This window comes from Pecten maximus, chromosome 4 (genome assembly GCF_902652985.1).
Source record: "Pecten maximus chromosome 4, xPecMax1.1, whole genome shotgun sequence".
Taxonomy (NCBI): Eukaryota; Metazoa; Mollusca; class Bivalvia; order Pectinida; family Pectinidae; genus Pecten; species Pecten maximus.
This window is the reverse complement of record NC_047018.1, coordinates 1,782,831-1,797,163: the sequence shown is the minus strand read 5'-3', so window position 1 is coordinate 1,797,163 and position 14,333 is coordinate 1,782,831. Positions and strand designations below refer to the sequence as shown.

The 14,333-nt window shown below is 36.0% G+C and overlaps 1 protein-coding gene across 1 annotated transcript in view; it reads left to right on the top strand.

Annotated features, from left to right (window-relative positions):
• The window catches only part of LOC117324946 (QRFP-like peptide receptor), a 93,378-nt gene that overhangs the window by 48,189 nt on the left and 30,856 nt on the right, over window positions 1-14,333 (top strand). Inside the window, exon 3 of the mRNA XM_033880786.1 lies at window positions 8,507-8,630. Within this exon, the coding sequence (XP_033736677.1) occupies window positions 8,507-8,630 (124 nt within the window). The remainder of the gene's footprint in view (window positions 1-8,506; window positions 8,631-14,333) is intronic.

Sequence of the window (14,333 nt, the reverse complement as noted above, 5' to 3'; positions counted from 1 at the left end):
TGCAGTTAAAAACGAAACAAATCTGGGGAGCCAGGAAGGATAACGATATTCTGGGAATAGAGAATTCGGGAGCCAGGAAGGATAACGATATTCTTGGAATGGGAAATTTGGGGAGTCAGGAAGAGTAACGATATTCTGGGAATAGGAAATCTGGGGAGCCAGGAAGGGTAACGATATTCTGGGAATAGAAAATTCGGGGAGCCAGGAAGGGTAACGATATTTTGGGAATAGGAGATTTTGGGAGCCAGGAAGGATAACGATATTCTGGGAATAGGAAATTTTGGGAGCCAGGAAGGGTAACGATATTCTGGGAATAGGAAATTTTGGGAGCCAGGAAGGGTAACGATATTCTGGGAATAGAAAATTTTGGGAGCCAGGAAGGGTAACGATATTCTGGGAATAGAAAGTTTTGGGAGCCAGGAAGGGTAACGATATTCTGGGAATAGGAAATTTTGGGAGTCAGGAAGGGTAACGATATTCTTGGAATAGGAAGTTTGGGGAGCCAGGAAGGATAACGATATTCTGCTTTAAACATATCCACAGAACGTTTATGAACATTGTTTTATGTTTGGGCTTTCTCAAGATCTACGTTCTACCGCTTGTTTCTCTCTCGATACCTGCACATGCGCAGTGTTTTGCTTCCGAGCGATAAAATAATAAGGATTATTCTTGATCTTTACGAAGAAATCAAATTGTCAATGTCGTCACAAACACAGGGGATCGTTTCCGAATTTTCAGAAATACTAGACACGACAACATTAAAAGTCCAGCATTTATAAAACAAAAATCTCGTGAAATATCGGCAGTATGGACACGGTTTCCGTTTGTGTATGCATACTGAATTATAGTTATGTGGTTATTCACCGATGTCAGATGCCTTCCTTACTCCAAAATCGAGCCCCTGTGAAGATGAACATCATCTGCTAAGTTAGCGACACTGATGTGACGGGATAGACTAGAATCGGTTTTGAAAGAAATATCCTTGGAAGCGTTTTCACCTATTGTCAAGACGACTTTCATTTAGAATTTAAGAGCTGATATTGTTCTGAAAATAACGAAAATCCAGTCGATAGAAACATCAGTGTCTCCGAGGAATCGAGTCTGTCCTGTGCAATGACCGTTCAACGCCGCTTCACTTCTAAATGTTAACCGTATATCATTGCGCCGAAAAACGGCTTTGATTTTAACAAATCAGATGTGCAACTGTGAACAATTTGACGATATCTACAAGCGTATATGAAATATAATATAAAGCCAAATTTGTGCAAAAAACATTTCATGTGATTGCTATTAATAACGACATGAGGGACTATATTATTCCTTCTGGAATTTCAGGCTGTTCCGGTATTTGAACTTGATGACGTCAGTGATAGGGGAAGCAGCAACTTTAAACGCGTCTTAAGCTACAGTAAATAAAAACAAATTATGAATGTAAATATAAACATTGAACTGTTACAACTGTACAATTTGGGTGACAGGTATATAGAATGTCGCCCGTTAGGGTTAGCGACATGAAATATTTATCTGTCACCCAAATTGTATTCATCTCGCCTGTATACTACCATTTGGTAACAGTTCAATGCTTAAATATTAGAAACTGAGGCGTAAAATGTCCGTAATTACGTAATTAGGAAAAATAAGTAAATAATTAGTTACATAATAAATTAAAAAAAAAATGTTGGATCCTAACAAATAATAAATGCGTATCACTGGAGAAAATTAATTGCTCATGTAGTAATAACGAAAGTACAGACAGGTAAATTGTCGTATTCACGACTAATTACTTGTATGTACTGTCGTTATTAATGCATAATCAGTTATCTATTTCCAGAAATACCTTGTTAATCAGTACAACGTTACCTCGTTAATCAGTACAACTTTACCTCGTTAATCAGTACAACTTTACCTCGTTAATCATGACAACTTTACCTTGTAAATCAGTACATTTTTACGTTGTTAACCAGTACAACGTGACCTCGTTAATCAGTACAACTTTACTTTGTTAATCAGTACATCTTAACCTCGTTAATCAGTAAATCTTTACCTTGTTAATCAGTACATCTTTACCTTGTTAATCAGTACAACTTTACCTCGTTAATCAGTACATCTTTACCTTGTTAATCAGTACATCTTTACCTTGTTAATCAGTACAACTTTACCTCGTTAATCAGTACATCTTAACCTCGTTAATCAGTACAACTTTACCTTGTTAATCAGTACAACTTTACCTTGTTAATCAGTACAACTTTACCTTGTTAATCAGTACAACTTTACCTTGTTAATCAGTACAACTTTACCTTGTTAATCAGTACAACTTTACCTTGTTAATCAGTACAACTTTACCTTGTTAGTCATTACAACTTTACCTCGTTAATAAGTTCATCTTTACCTCGTTAATCAGTACATCTTAACCTTGTTTATCAGTACATCTTTACCTTGTCAATCAGTACATATTTACTTTGTCAATCAGTACATCTTTACCTTGTTAATAAGTACAACTTTACCTTGTTAATAAGTACAACTTTACCTTGTCAATCAGTACAACTCTACCTTGTCAATCAGTACATATTTACTTTGTCAATCAGTACATCTTTACATCGTTAATCAGTACATCTTTACATCGTTAATCGGTACATCTTTACATCGTTAATCAATACAACTTTACCTTGTTAATCAGAACAATGTTATACACAGTCCTAACTATCCTTATGAATGTTATACACAGTCCTAACTATCCTTATGAATGTTATACACAGTGCTAACTATCCTTATCAATGTCATACACAGTCCTAACTATCCTTATGAATGTTATACACAGTCCTAAATATCCTTATCAATGTTATACACAGTCCTAACTATCCTTATCAATGTTATACACAGTGCTAACTATCCTTATCAATGTTATACACAGTGCTAACTATCCTTATCAATGTTATACACAGTGCTAACTATCCTTATCAATGTTATACACAGTCCTAACTATCCTTATGAATGTTATACACAGTCCTAAATATCCTTATCAATGTTATACACAGTCCTAACTATCCTTATCAATGTTATACACAGTCCTAACTATCCTTATGAATGTTATACAAAGTCCTAACTATCCTTATGAATGTTATACACAGTCCTAACTATCCTTATCAATGTTATACACAGTGCTAACTATCCTTATCAATGTTATACACAGTCCTAACTATCCTTATCAATGTTATACATAGTCCTAACTATCCTTATCAATGTAATACACAGTCCTAACTATCCTTATGAATGTTATACACAGTCCTAACTATCCTTATCAATGTTATACACAGTCCTAAATATCCTTATCAATGTTATACACAGTCCTAAATATCCTTATCAATGTTATACACAGTCCTAAATATCCTTATCAATGTTATACACAGTCCTAACTATCCTTGTCAATGTTATACACAGTCCTAAATATCCTTATCAATGTTATACACAGTCCTAACTATCCTTGTCAATGTTATACACAGTCCTAACTATCCTTATGAATGTTATACACAGTCCTAACTATCCTTATGAATGTTATACACAGTCCTAACTATCCTTATGAATGTTATACACAGTCCTTACTATACTTATCAATGTTATACACAGTCCTAACTATCCTTATCAATGTTATACACAGTCCTAACTATCCTTATCAATGTTATACACAGTCCTAACTATCCTTATCAATGTTATACATAGTCCTAACTATCCTTATCAATGTTATACACAGTCCTAAATATCCTTATCAATGCTATACACAGTCCTAACTATCCTTATCAATGTTATACACAGTCCTAACTATCCTTATCAATGTTATACACAGTCCTAAATATCCTTATCAATGTTATACACAGTCCTAAATATCCTTATCAATGTTATACACAGTCCTAAATATCCTTATCAATGTTATACACAGTCCTAACTATCCTTGTCAATGTTATACACAGTCCTAACTATCCTTATGAATGTTATACACAGTCCTAACTATCCTTATCAATGTTATACACAGTCCTAACTATCCTTATCAATGTTATACACAGTCCTAACTATCCTTATCAATGTTATACACAGTCCTAAATATCCTTATCAATGTTATACACAGTCCTAACTATCCTTGTCAATGTTATACACAGTCCTAACTATCCTTATGAATGTTATACACAGTCCTAACTATCCTTATCAATGTTATACACAGTCCTAACTATCCTTATCAATGTTATACATAGTCCTAACTATCCTTATCAATGTTATACACAGTCCTAAATATCCTTATCAATGCTATACACAGTCCTAACTATCCTTATCAATGTTATACACAGTCCTAACTATCCTTATCAATGTTATACACAGTCCTAACTATCCTTATCAATGTTATACACAGTCCTAACTATCCTTATCAATGTTATACACAGTCCTAACTATCCTTATCAATGTTATACACAGTCCTAACTATCCTTATCAATGTTATACACAGTCCTAACTATCCTTATCAATGTTATACACAGTCCTAACTATCCTTATGAATGTTATACACAGTCCTAACCATCCTTATCAATGTTATACACAGTCCTAACCATCCTTATCAATGTTATACACAGTCCTAACTATCCTTGTCAATGTTATACACAGTCCTAAATATCCTTATCAATGTTATACACAGTCCTAACTATACTTATCAATGTTATACACAGTCCTAACTATCCTTATCAATGTTATACACAGTCCTAACTATCCTTATCAATGTTATACACAGTCCTAACTATCCTTATCAATGTTATACACAGTCCTAACTATCCTTATCAATGTTATACATAGTCCTAACTATCCTTATCAATGTTATACACAGTCCTAAATATCCTTATCAATGCTATACACAGTCCTAACTATCCTTATCAATGTTATACACAGTCCTAACTATCCTTATCAATGTTATACACAGTCCTAAATATCCTTATCAATGTTATACACAGTCCTAAATATCCTTATCAATGTTATACACAGTCCTAACTATCCTTGTCAATGTTATACACAGTCCTAACTATCCTTATGAATGTTATACACAGTCCTAACTATCCTTATCAATGTTATACACAGTCCTAACTATCCTTATCAATGTTATACACAGTCCTAACTATCCTTATCAATGTTATACACAGTCCTAAATATCCTTATCAATGTTATACACAGTCCTAACTATCCTTGTCAATGTTATACACAGTCCTAACTATCCTTATGAATGTTATACACAGTCCTAACTATCCTTATGAATGTTATACACAGTCCTAACTATCCTTATGAATGTTATACACAGTCCTAACTATACTTATCAATGTTATACACAGTCCTAACTATCCTTATCAATGTTATACACAGTCCTAACTATCCTTATCAATGTTATACACAGTCCTAACTATCCTTATCAATGTTATACATAGTCCTAACTATCCTTATCAATGTTATACACAGTCCTAAATATCCTTATCAATGCTATACACAGTCCTAACTATCCTTATCAATGTTATACACAGTCCTAACTATCCTTATCAATGTTATACACAGTCCTAACTATCCTTATCAATGTTATACATAGTCCTAACTATCCTTATAAATGTTATACACAGTCCTAACTATCCTTATCAATGTTATACACAGTCCTAACTATCCTTATCAATGTTATACACAGTCCTAACTATCCTTATCAATGTTATACACAGTCCTAACTATCCTTATCAATGTTATACACAGTCCTAACTATCCTTATGAATGTTATACACAGTCCTAACCATCCTTATCAATGTTATACACAGTCCTAACCATCCTTATCAATGTTATACACAGTCCTAACTATCCTTATCAATGTTATACACAGTCCTAACTATCCTTATCAATGTTATACACAGTCCTAACTATCCTTATCAATGTTATACACAGTCCTAACTATCCTTATCAATGTTATACACAGTCCTAACTATCCTTATCAATGTTATACACAGTCCTAACTATCCTAATATATCCCAATAAAATAAGGTTGTATACTATTACCTACATAATAACACCGGAAACATCTAACCTTTCCATCTTCCCTTCCTCAGTTACATTACAGAACTAGCTACCCACCAATACAAGTTTCGACACCATCAGTATTATAAGACGTAATCAGAAGAATCGACCTGCCCCAAGTGTATTATTAAGCAACTGTCTGCGTGTTGTTGGTCCGTCTGTGTAGCTTTACTGAGAATTCCTCTAAGTTTTGTTTTATTATTATTTGTTATATAGCTGTGGAGTTTTATTGGTGATAATAATGTATACCTATTAAGGACCATACTGAGACTACCACAGAAGGCTAGATAACAGATTAACCTCTGTCTCATCACATCTCTCAGCTATTTTTATATTTGGTTCATTAAATGTAATAACTGCGTTTTAACAATTCCATGTCTGTCATGTTGATCAGTTTTAGCCTGTAGCACTATCTGGTAACTCTGTACTAGTCGTTAAACCAGTCCCGAAACCGTGACAACTGAAAAAGGCAACGCATGTTTTCTTAACGATGCTACACCGCCTACAGCGTAAACACTACTTGTCGTAAAATAAATAAAATAACATCCTTGGTATAATAGTATATCTAATAAACACCGACAAATAACATACTCGATATAGAAATATATCTAATTATCACGGACAAATGGCATACTCGACATACAAATATATCTAATAAACACCGACAAATGGTATACTCGACATAGAAATATATCTAATTATCACCAACAAATGACATACTCGACATAGAAATATATCTTATTATCACCAACAAATGACATACTCGACATAGAAATACATCTAATTATCACCAACAAATGACATACTCGACATAGAAATATATCTAATTATCACCCACAAATGACTTACTCGATATACAAATATATCTAATTATCACCAACAAATGGCATACTCGACATAGAAATATATCTAATTATCACCAACAAATGGAATACTCGACATAGAAATATATCTAATTATCACCAACAAATGACATACTCGACATAGAAATATATCTAATTATCACCCACAAATGACATACTCGGTATAGAAATATATCTAATTATCACCCACAAATGACATACTCGACATAGAAATATATCTAATTATCACCGACAAATGACATACTCGACATAGAAATATATCTAATTATCACCAACAAATGACTTACTCGTCATAGAAATATATCTAATTATCACCAACAAATGGCATACTCGACATAGAAATATATCTAATTATCACCAACAAATGGCATACTCGACATAGAAATATATCTAATTATCACCAACAAATGGCATACTCGACATGGAAATATATCTAATTATCACCGACAAATGACATACTCGACATAGAAATATATCTAATTATCACCAACAAATGGCATACTCGACATGGAAATATATCTAATTATCACCGACAAATGACATACTCGACATGGAAATATATCTAATTATCACCAACAAATGACATACTCGACATAGAAATATATCTAATTATCACCAACAAATGGTATACTCGATATAATAATATATCTAATTATCACCCACAAATGACATACTCGACATAGAAATATATCTAATTATCACCAACAAATGGCATACTCGACATGGAAATATATCTAATTATCACCGACAAATGACATACTCGACATAGAAATATATCTAATTATCACCAACAAATGGTATACTCGATATAATAATATATCTAATTATCACCCACAAATGACATACTCGACATAGAAATATATCTAATTATCACCAATAAATGGCATACTCGACATGGAAATATATCTAATTATCACCGACAAATGACATACTCGACATAGAAATATATCTAATTATCACCAACAAATGGCATACTCGACATGGAAATATATCTAATTATCACCGACAAATGACATACTCGACATGGAAATATATCTAATTATCACCAACAAATGACATACTCGACATAGAAATATATCTAATTATCACCAACAAATGGTATACTCGATATAATAATATATCTAATTATCACCCACAAATGACATACTTATTCAGTAATACCAGGGTGATTTTCAAATATGCCACACGGTTTATTCTGATATTAAGTACATGTTTTACCAAATATAATCAGTTTTTGGTGAAAGAAAAATGAACGTCCAACGTATTAATGTACTACCCATTTATAGATGATAAGAGGCAGCATAATATATGGGCCTGGATGACTATATTATATATGTGTTGTGACATTGCGTAAACAATGTTATTTGGGATGTTTGATGCTATATAAGATATACAACAGTTATGGTATTACGTCTATAAAGGTACTCGTCGTGTATGTTGTAATACTATCTGATATATAGTAGTATATCATTATTGAGTTTGCTATACTTTTTTTTATTGAAGTCATACTTACTTTGTTTTTGTTGTAGCCCAGCATCTGTAGAAATGTTCTCTATTTGTTGTAGGTACTACGCTATCATACACCCCGTCCGGGCTAAGTACGTGTGTACTGTTGGAAGGGCACAGCGACTTATATGCATTTTGTGGGTAGCGGCGTTCGTGCTGGCCTGTCCTATCATCATTGGCCGGGTAGGTAGATACCAAGGTCATCATTGGCCGGGTAGGTAGATACCAAGGTCATCGTTGGCCGGTTAGGTAGATACCAAGGTCATCATTGGCCGGGTAGGTAGATACCAAGGTCATCATTGGCCGGGTAGGTAGATACCAAGGTCATCGTTGGCCGGGTAGGAAGATACCACGGTCATCGTTGGCCGGGTAAGTAGATACCAAGGTCATCATTGGCCGGGTAGGTAGATACCAATGTCATCGTTGGCCGGGTAGGTAGATACCAAGGTCATCATTGGCCGGGTAGGTAGATACCAAGGTCATCATTGGCCGGGTAGATAGATATATAATTATATGTTGTGGTATGACAGTACCAAGGTCATCATTGGCCGGGTAGGTAGATACCAAGGTCATCATTGGCCAGGTAGGTAGATACATAATTATATGTTGTGGTATAACAGCACCAAGGTCATCATTGGCCGGGTAGGTAGATATATACTTATATGTTGTGGTATGACAGTACCAAGGTCATCATTGGCCAGGTAGGTATATACATAATTATATGTTGTGGTATGAGTACCAAGGTCATCATTGGCCGGGTAGGTAGATACCAAGGTCATCATTGGCCGGGTAGGTAGATACATAATTATACGTTGTGGTATGACAGTACCAAGGTCATTATTGGCCTGGTAGGTAGATATATAATTATATGTTGTGGTATGACAGTACCAAGGTCATTATTGGCCTGGTAGGTAGATACATAATTATACGTTGTGGTATGACAGTACCAAGGTCATCATTGGCCGGGTAGATAGATATATAATTATATGTTGTAGTATGACGTACCAAGGTCATCATTGGCCGGGTAGGTAGATACATAATTATATGTTGTGGTATGACAATACCAAGGTCATCATTGGCCGGGTAGGTAGATATATAATTATATGTTGTGGTATGACAGTACCAAGGTCATCATTGGCCGGGTAGGTAGATATATAATTATATGTTGTGGTATGACAGTACCAAGGTCATTATTGGCCGGGTAGGTAGATACCAAGGTCATCATTGGCCGGGTAGGTAGATACATACTTATACGTTGTGGTATGACAGTACCAAGGTCATCATTGGCCGGGTAGGTAGATACCAAGGTCATCATTGGCCGGGTAGGTAGATACCAAGGTCATCATTGGCCGGGTAGGTAGATATATAATTATATGTTGTGGTATGACAGTACTAAGGTCATCATTGGCCGGGTAGATAGATATATAATTATATGTTGTGGTATGACAGTACCAAGGTCATCATTGGCCGGGTAGGTAGATATATAATTATATGTTGTGGTATGACAGTACCAAGGTCATTATTGGCCGGGTAGGTAGATACCAAGGTCATCATTGGCCGGGTAGGTAGATACATAATTATACGTTGTGGTATGACAGTACCAAGGTCATCATTGGCCGGGTAGGTAGATATATAATTATATGCTGTGGTATGACAGTACCAAGGTCATCATGGCCGGGTAGGTAGATATATAATTATATGTTGTGGTATGACAGTACCAAGGTCATCATTGGCCGGGTAGGTAGATACCAAGGTCATCATTGGCCGGGTAGGTAGATACATAATTATATGTTGTGATATGACAGTACCAAGGTCATCATTGGCCGGGTAGGTAGATACCAAGGTCATCATTGGCCGGGTAGGTAGATACATAATTATACGTTGTGGTATGACAGTACCAAGGTCATCATTGGCCGGGTAGGTAGATATATAATTATATGTTGTGGTATGACAGTACCAAGGTCATCATTGGCCGGATAGGTAGATACATAATTATATGTTGTGGTATGACAATACCAAGGTCATCATTGGCCGGGTAGGTAGATACCAAGGTCATCATTGGCCGGGTAGGTAGATATATAATTATATGTTGTGGTATGAGAATACCAAGGTCATCATTGGCCGGGTAGGTAGATATATAATTATATGTTGTGGTATGACAGTACCAAGGTCATCATTGGTCGGGTAGGTAGATATATAATTATATGTTGTGGTATGACAGTACCAAGGTCATTATTGGCCGGGTAGGTAGATACCAAGGTCATCATTGGCCGGGTAGGTAGATATATAATTATATGTTGTGGTATGACAGTACCAAGGTCATCATTGGCCGGGTAGGTAGATATATAATTATATGTTGTGGTATGACAGTACCAAGGTCATTATTGGCCGGGTAGGTAGATACCAAGGTCATCATTGGCCGGGTAGGTAGATATATAATTATATGTTGTGGTATGACAGTACCATGGTCATCTATGACTCGTGCCTTGATATCTTACACCCGTTCAGCGGGGATTAAACTCAAATGATCGAAGGCTGTGTGATAGGGATAAGAGAGTAGCCATGATATAGGTGTTTTGTAACATCGAACCATACCCATTTCTACGTAAAATGATGTTAAACTTCTGTGGCATAAATTTCTGAGATTAAAGCGGACAAACAACGTCGTAAAGTCAGTGGAGACATGTCATTACCGTACACAAATTAATTCTCACCAACGACATGCTAATGTCGTTATAGTGTGATTAAACAAGAATGTAGTCAATTCTGGTGCTGAGATGATGGGAAGGTTACAATTAAGTGTTGTATATAGCGCCGTCTACAGATCTCCCCAATCTAGCCCGGAACAGACATAGCGACCCTACAAATCAGGCGTAGTACTCCCAGGAGTGCCATCACGACTTGTACAGTAAATAGGTTCTAATTATATCTATATGATTGTCTATCAAATAGGTTTATAACCTATAACTTTACTGTACAAGTTAAATTCTGAGTGACAACATTCCCGCCAGATTTCATATGTATACGACACGAATGGTCAGTGCTGGAAACTCGCTGGTCTGACATTATATGATCGACATCATGGCCATCATAGTAAAATGTTTTATTTCATTGGGCGATATGAAATTAGACGTGACGCTTGTTGAAATTCACATGGTAGGTGTTGTGACCTATATTTACATCGCGGGTGTTGTCGTGACCTATATTTACCTGTCATGTGTTGCTGTGACCTAAATTTATCTGGCGGGTGTTGTGACTAGATTTATCTGGCGGGTGTTTTCGTCATCTACATTTATCTGGCGGGAGTTGTGACTAGCTTTATCTGGCGGGTGTTTCTGTGACGTAGATTTATCTGGCGGGTGTTTCTGTGACGTAGATTTATCTGGCGGGTTTTTTCGTCATCTACATTTATCTGGCGGGTGTTGTGACAAGCTTTATCTGGCGGGTGTTGTGACAAGATTTATCATGCGGTCGTTGTCGTAACCTAGATTTATCTGGCGGGTGTTGTCGTAACCTAGATTTATCATGCGGTCGTTATCGTAACCTAGATTTATCTGGCGGTCGTTGTCGTAACCTCGATTTATCTGGCGGGTGTTTTCGTGACGTAGATTTATCTGGCGGGTGTTTCTGTGACGTAGATTTATCCGGCGGGTGTTTTCGTGACGTAGATTTATCTGGCGGGTGTTTCTGTGACGTAGATTTATCTGGCGGGTGTTTCTGTGACGTAGATTTATCTGGCGGGTGTTTTCGTCACCTAGATTTATCTGGTGGGTGTTTCTGTGACGTAGATTTATCTGGCGGGTGTTTTCGTGACGTAGATTTATCTGGCGGGTGTTGTTTGTCACAAATGTGGATCATAATATTTGATATCTTAAATGTTATTGAGTTAATGAATATATATAATTAAATCTTCTGGTTATTATTAATCATCTACAAATCCAAAAGACTACATTTAACTAGAATTCTAGCAATATTGATATAGTCCTTTGTAACACGTTTTGGGGTTCGTAAATTGTAGACAGTGTCTTGTGTTGAACTTTGTTCGTATTTCAATGGTTAACATACACTAACATAGCTCGGGGCTTTGTCGGTGTAAAACAGCAGTATGGCTGCATATGCAGCAGTTACAGAGCTCAAGTTAAGAGGCAGGTTGGTTTTATCAGTTGAAGGCTAGAAAGGACACACAAGATATTGAACCAATTTCCAAGTATTTAGTTGTTACTCTCAAGAGTCAAAAGACCAAAGTATCTAAACCAGAAAATAAATGCGCTGAATGGTACAATTGCTATACACCTGTTTTAGTCGGCTCAGGAATTGATATTTGTGAAATTGAACTTCGTAATTTACCTACGATTTGAGTGCGTTGCCAATTCAATTAAGAGAAAGAGCCTTTGTATTTTAACTATGTAAGAGTGTGTGGTATCTCTGCAAATTAAACATAATTTGGTTTTAGTATGTTGCCTTTCGTGTGATTTGCTTGTTGTTCCTACTGACGTGGAGAATATCCTGTCGTATTTACACTGTAGTGAGTCAACACTAGGGATTACAGATGGTGTATTTGTCCTTATTGATGAGAGTTTGTGTTCTGCTTTAGTCAGTCATGTGACCCGATTCCCCTTTACAGGTCGCAGATACACAACTCTTAGTTCGAGGAATGCATCTTCATAAAGACTGTAATACCATTGTATCATAAATCCGGGTATCTACTGGTATTACACTTAGTAGTTCTAAAATCGTGTCTTATGATGACCCCTACTCAGGTATCTACTGGTATTACACTTAGTAGTGCTAAAATCGTGTCTGATGATGACCCCTACTCAGGTATCTACTGGTATTACACTTAGTAGTGCTAAAATCGTGTCTGATGATGACTCCTGCTCAGGTCGGCATCAGGTGGCACTGGGTTAGTTAATTGTTTGGTATGTCAATCTAAACTTGTGCTAAATTTTCGAAATTCAATTGAAAATCGTACACAGAGAGTACCTTGGAGCATTTGTCTGGAGTTGACGTGGAAAGAAATATTGCCTCAAGATTAAATTATTGTGTCGGTCTCCAGATATCGTCTCTAAATGGAACAGCCAAATTTCATTATTTACTTCCATGTTTCCAATCAAATAGCTGTGTGGATTGCTTTTAGAGGTCTGGTGTGGGTATATGCTGGGGGAGGAGACACTCGATTACTAAAGAAGTTGACGGCGCGAGCCCAACATTTGTCACATATTTCCAGCCAATAACACACACTGACACGTTGTTTTTCACTCTAGGTTTGTCCTTCGATATTAGATATTACTGGCGTGCCCCAGAAGTATTGGATGTAGTTAAGTTACAGTTCAATCAGCTATTGTAGCACCGGTAAAAACCAAAGTGAGACTGTAGATGACGACCTTACTAGGATAAATATTGACGATGTATGACACGTTTTTTCTAATATTACAAAATGTTTCATCGAAACAGAAATGTATCTGTAACTAATACCTGTCGTGAATGTAAACAGAAAGATTTGATTACTCGTCCATGTCCCTACGGAAATAAAATTCGACATTTAGCTTATCCAATATCTATATTGACATGTATTGATTGTCAGCACAATGTTTTATAACTACCAGACACGTGAAATAATTTTACTGGGGACTTTGTCCAGTTTTACATCCCATCAGATATGTCAATAATATGATACAGTGTACATATGATGGTAGATTGCATCCATTTCGAAGTATTAATCGTTATCAGCACGATTCACAAATTTCAGTGCTCCATTTTTTTTTAACCTGACACGGAGAAATCTTGTGGTTATGACTGTGACTAAATTCATTGTAAATTTTAAGTAAATCACAAAGAGATATGTGTAGCGTACATAAATCACAAAGAGATATGTGTAGCGTACAT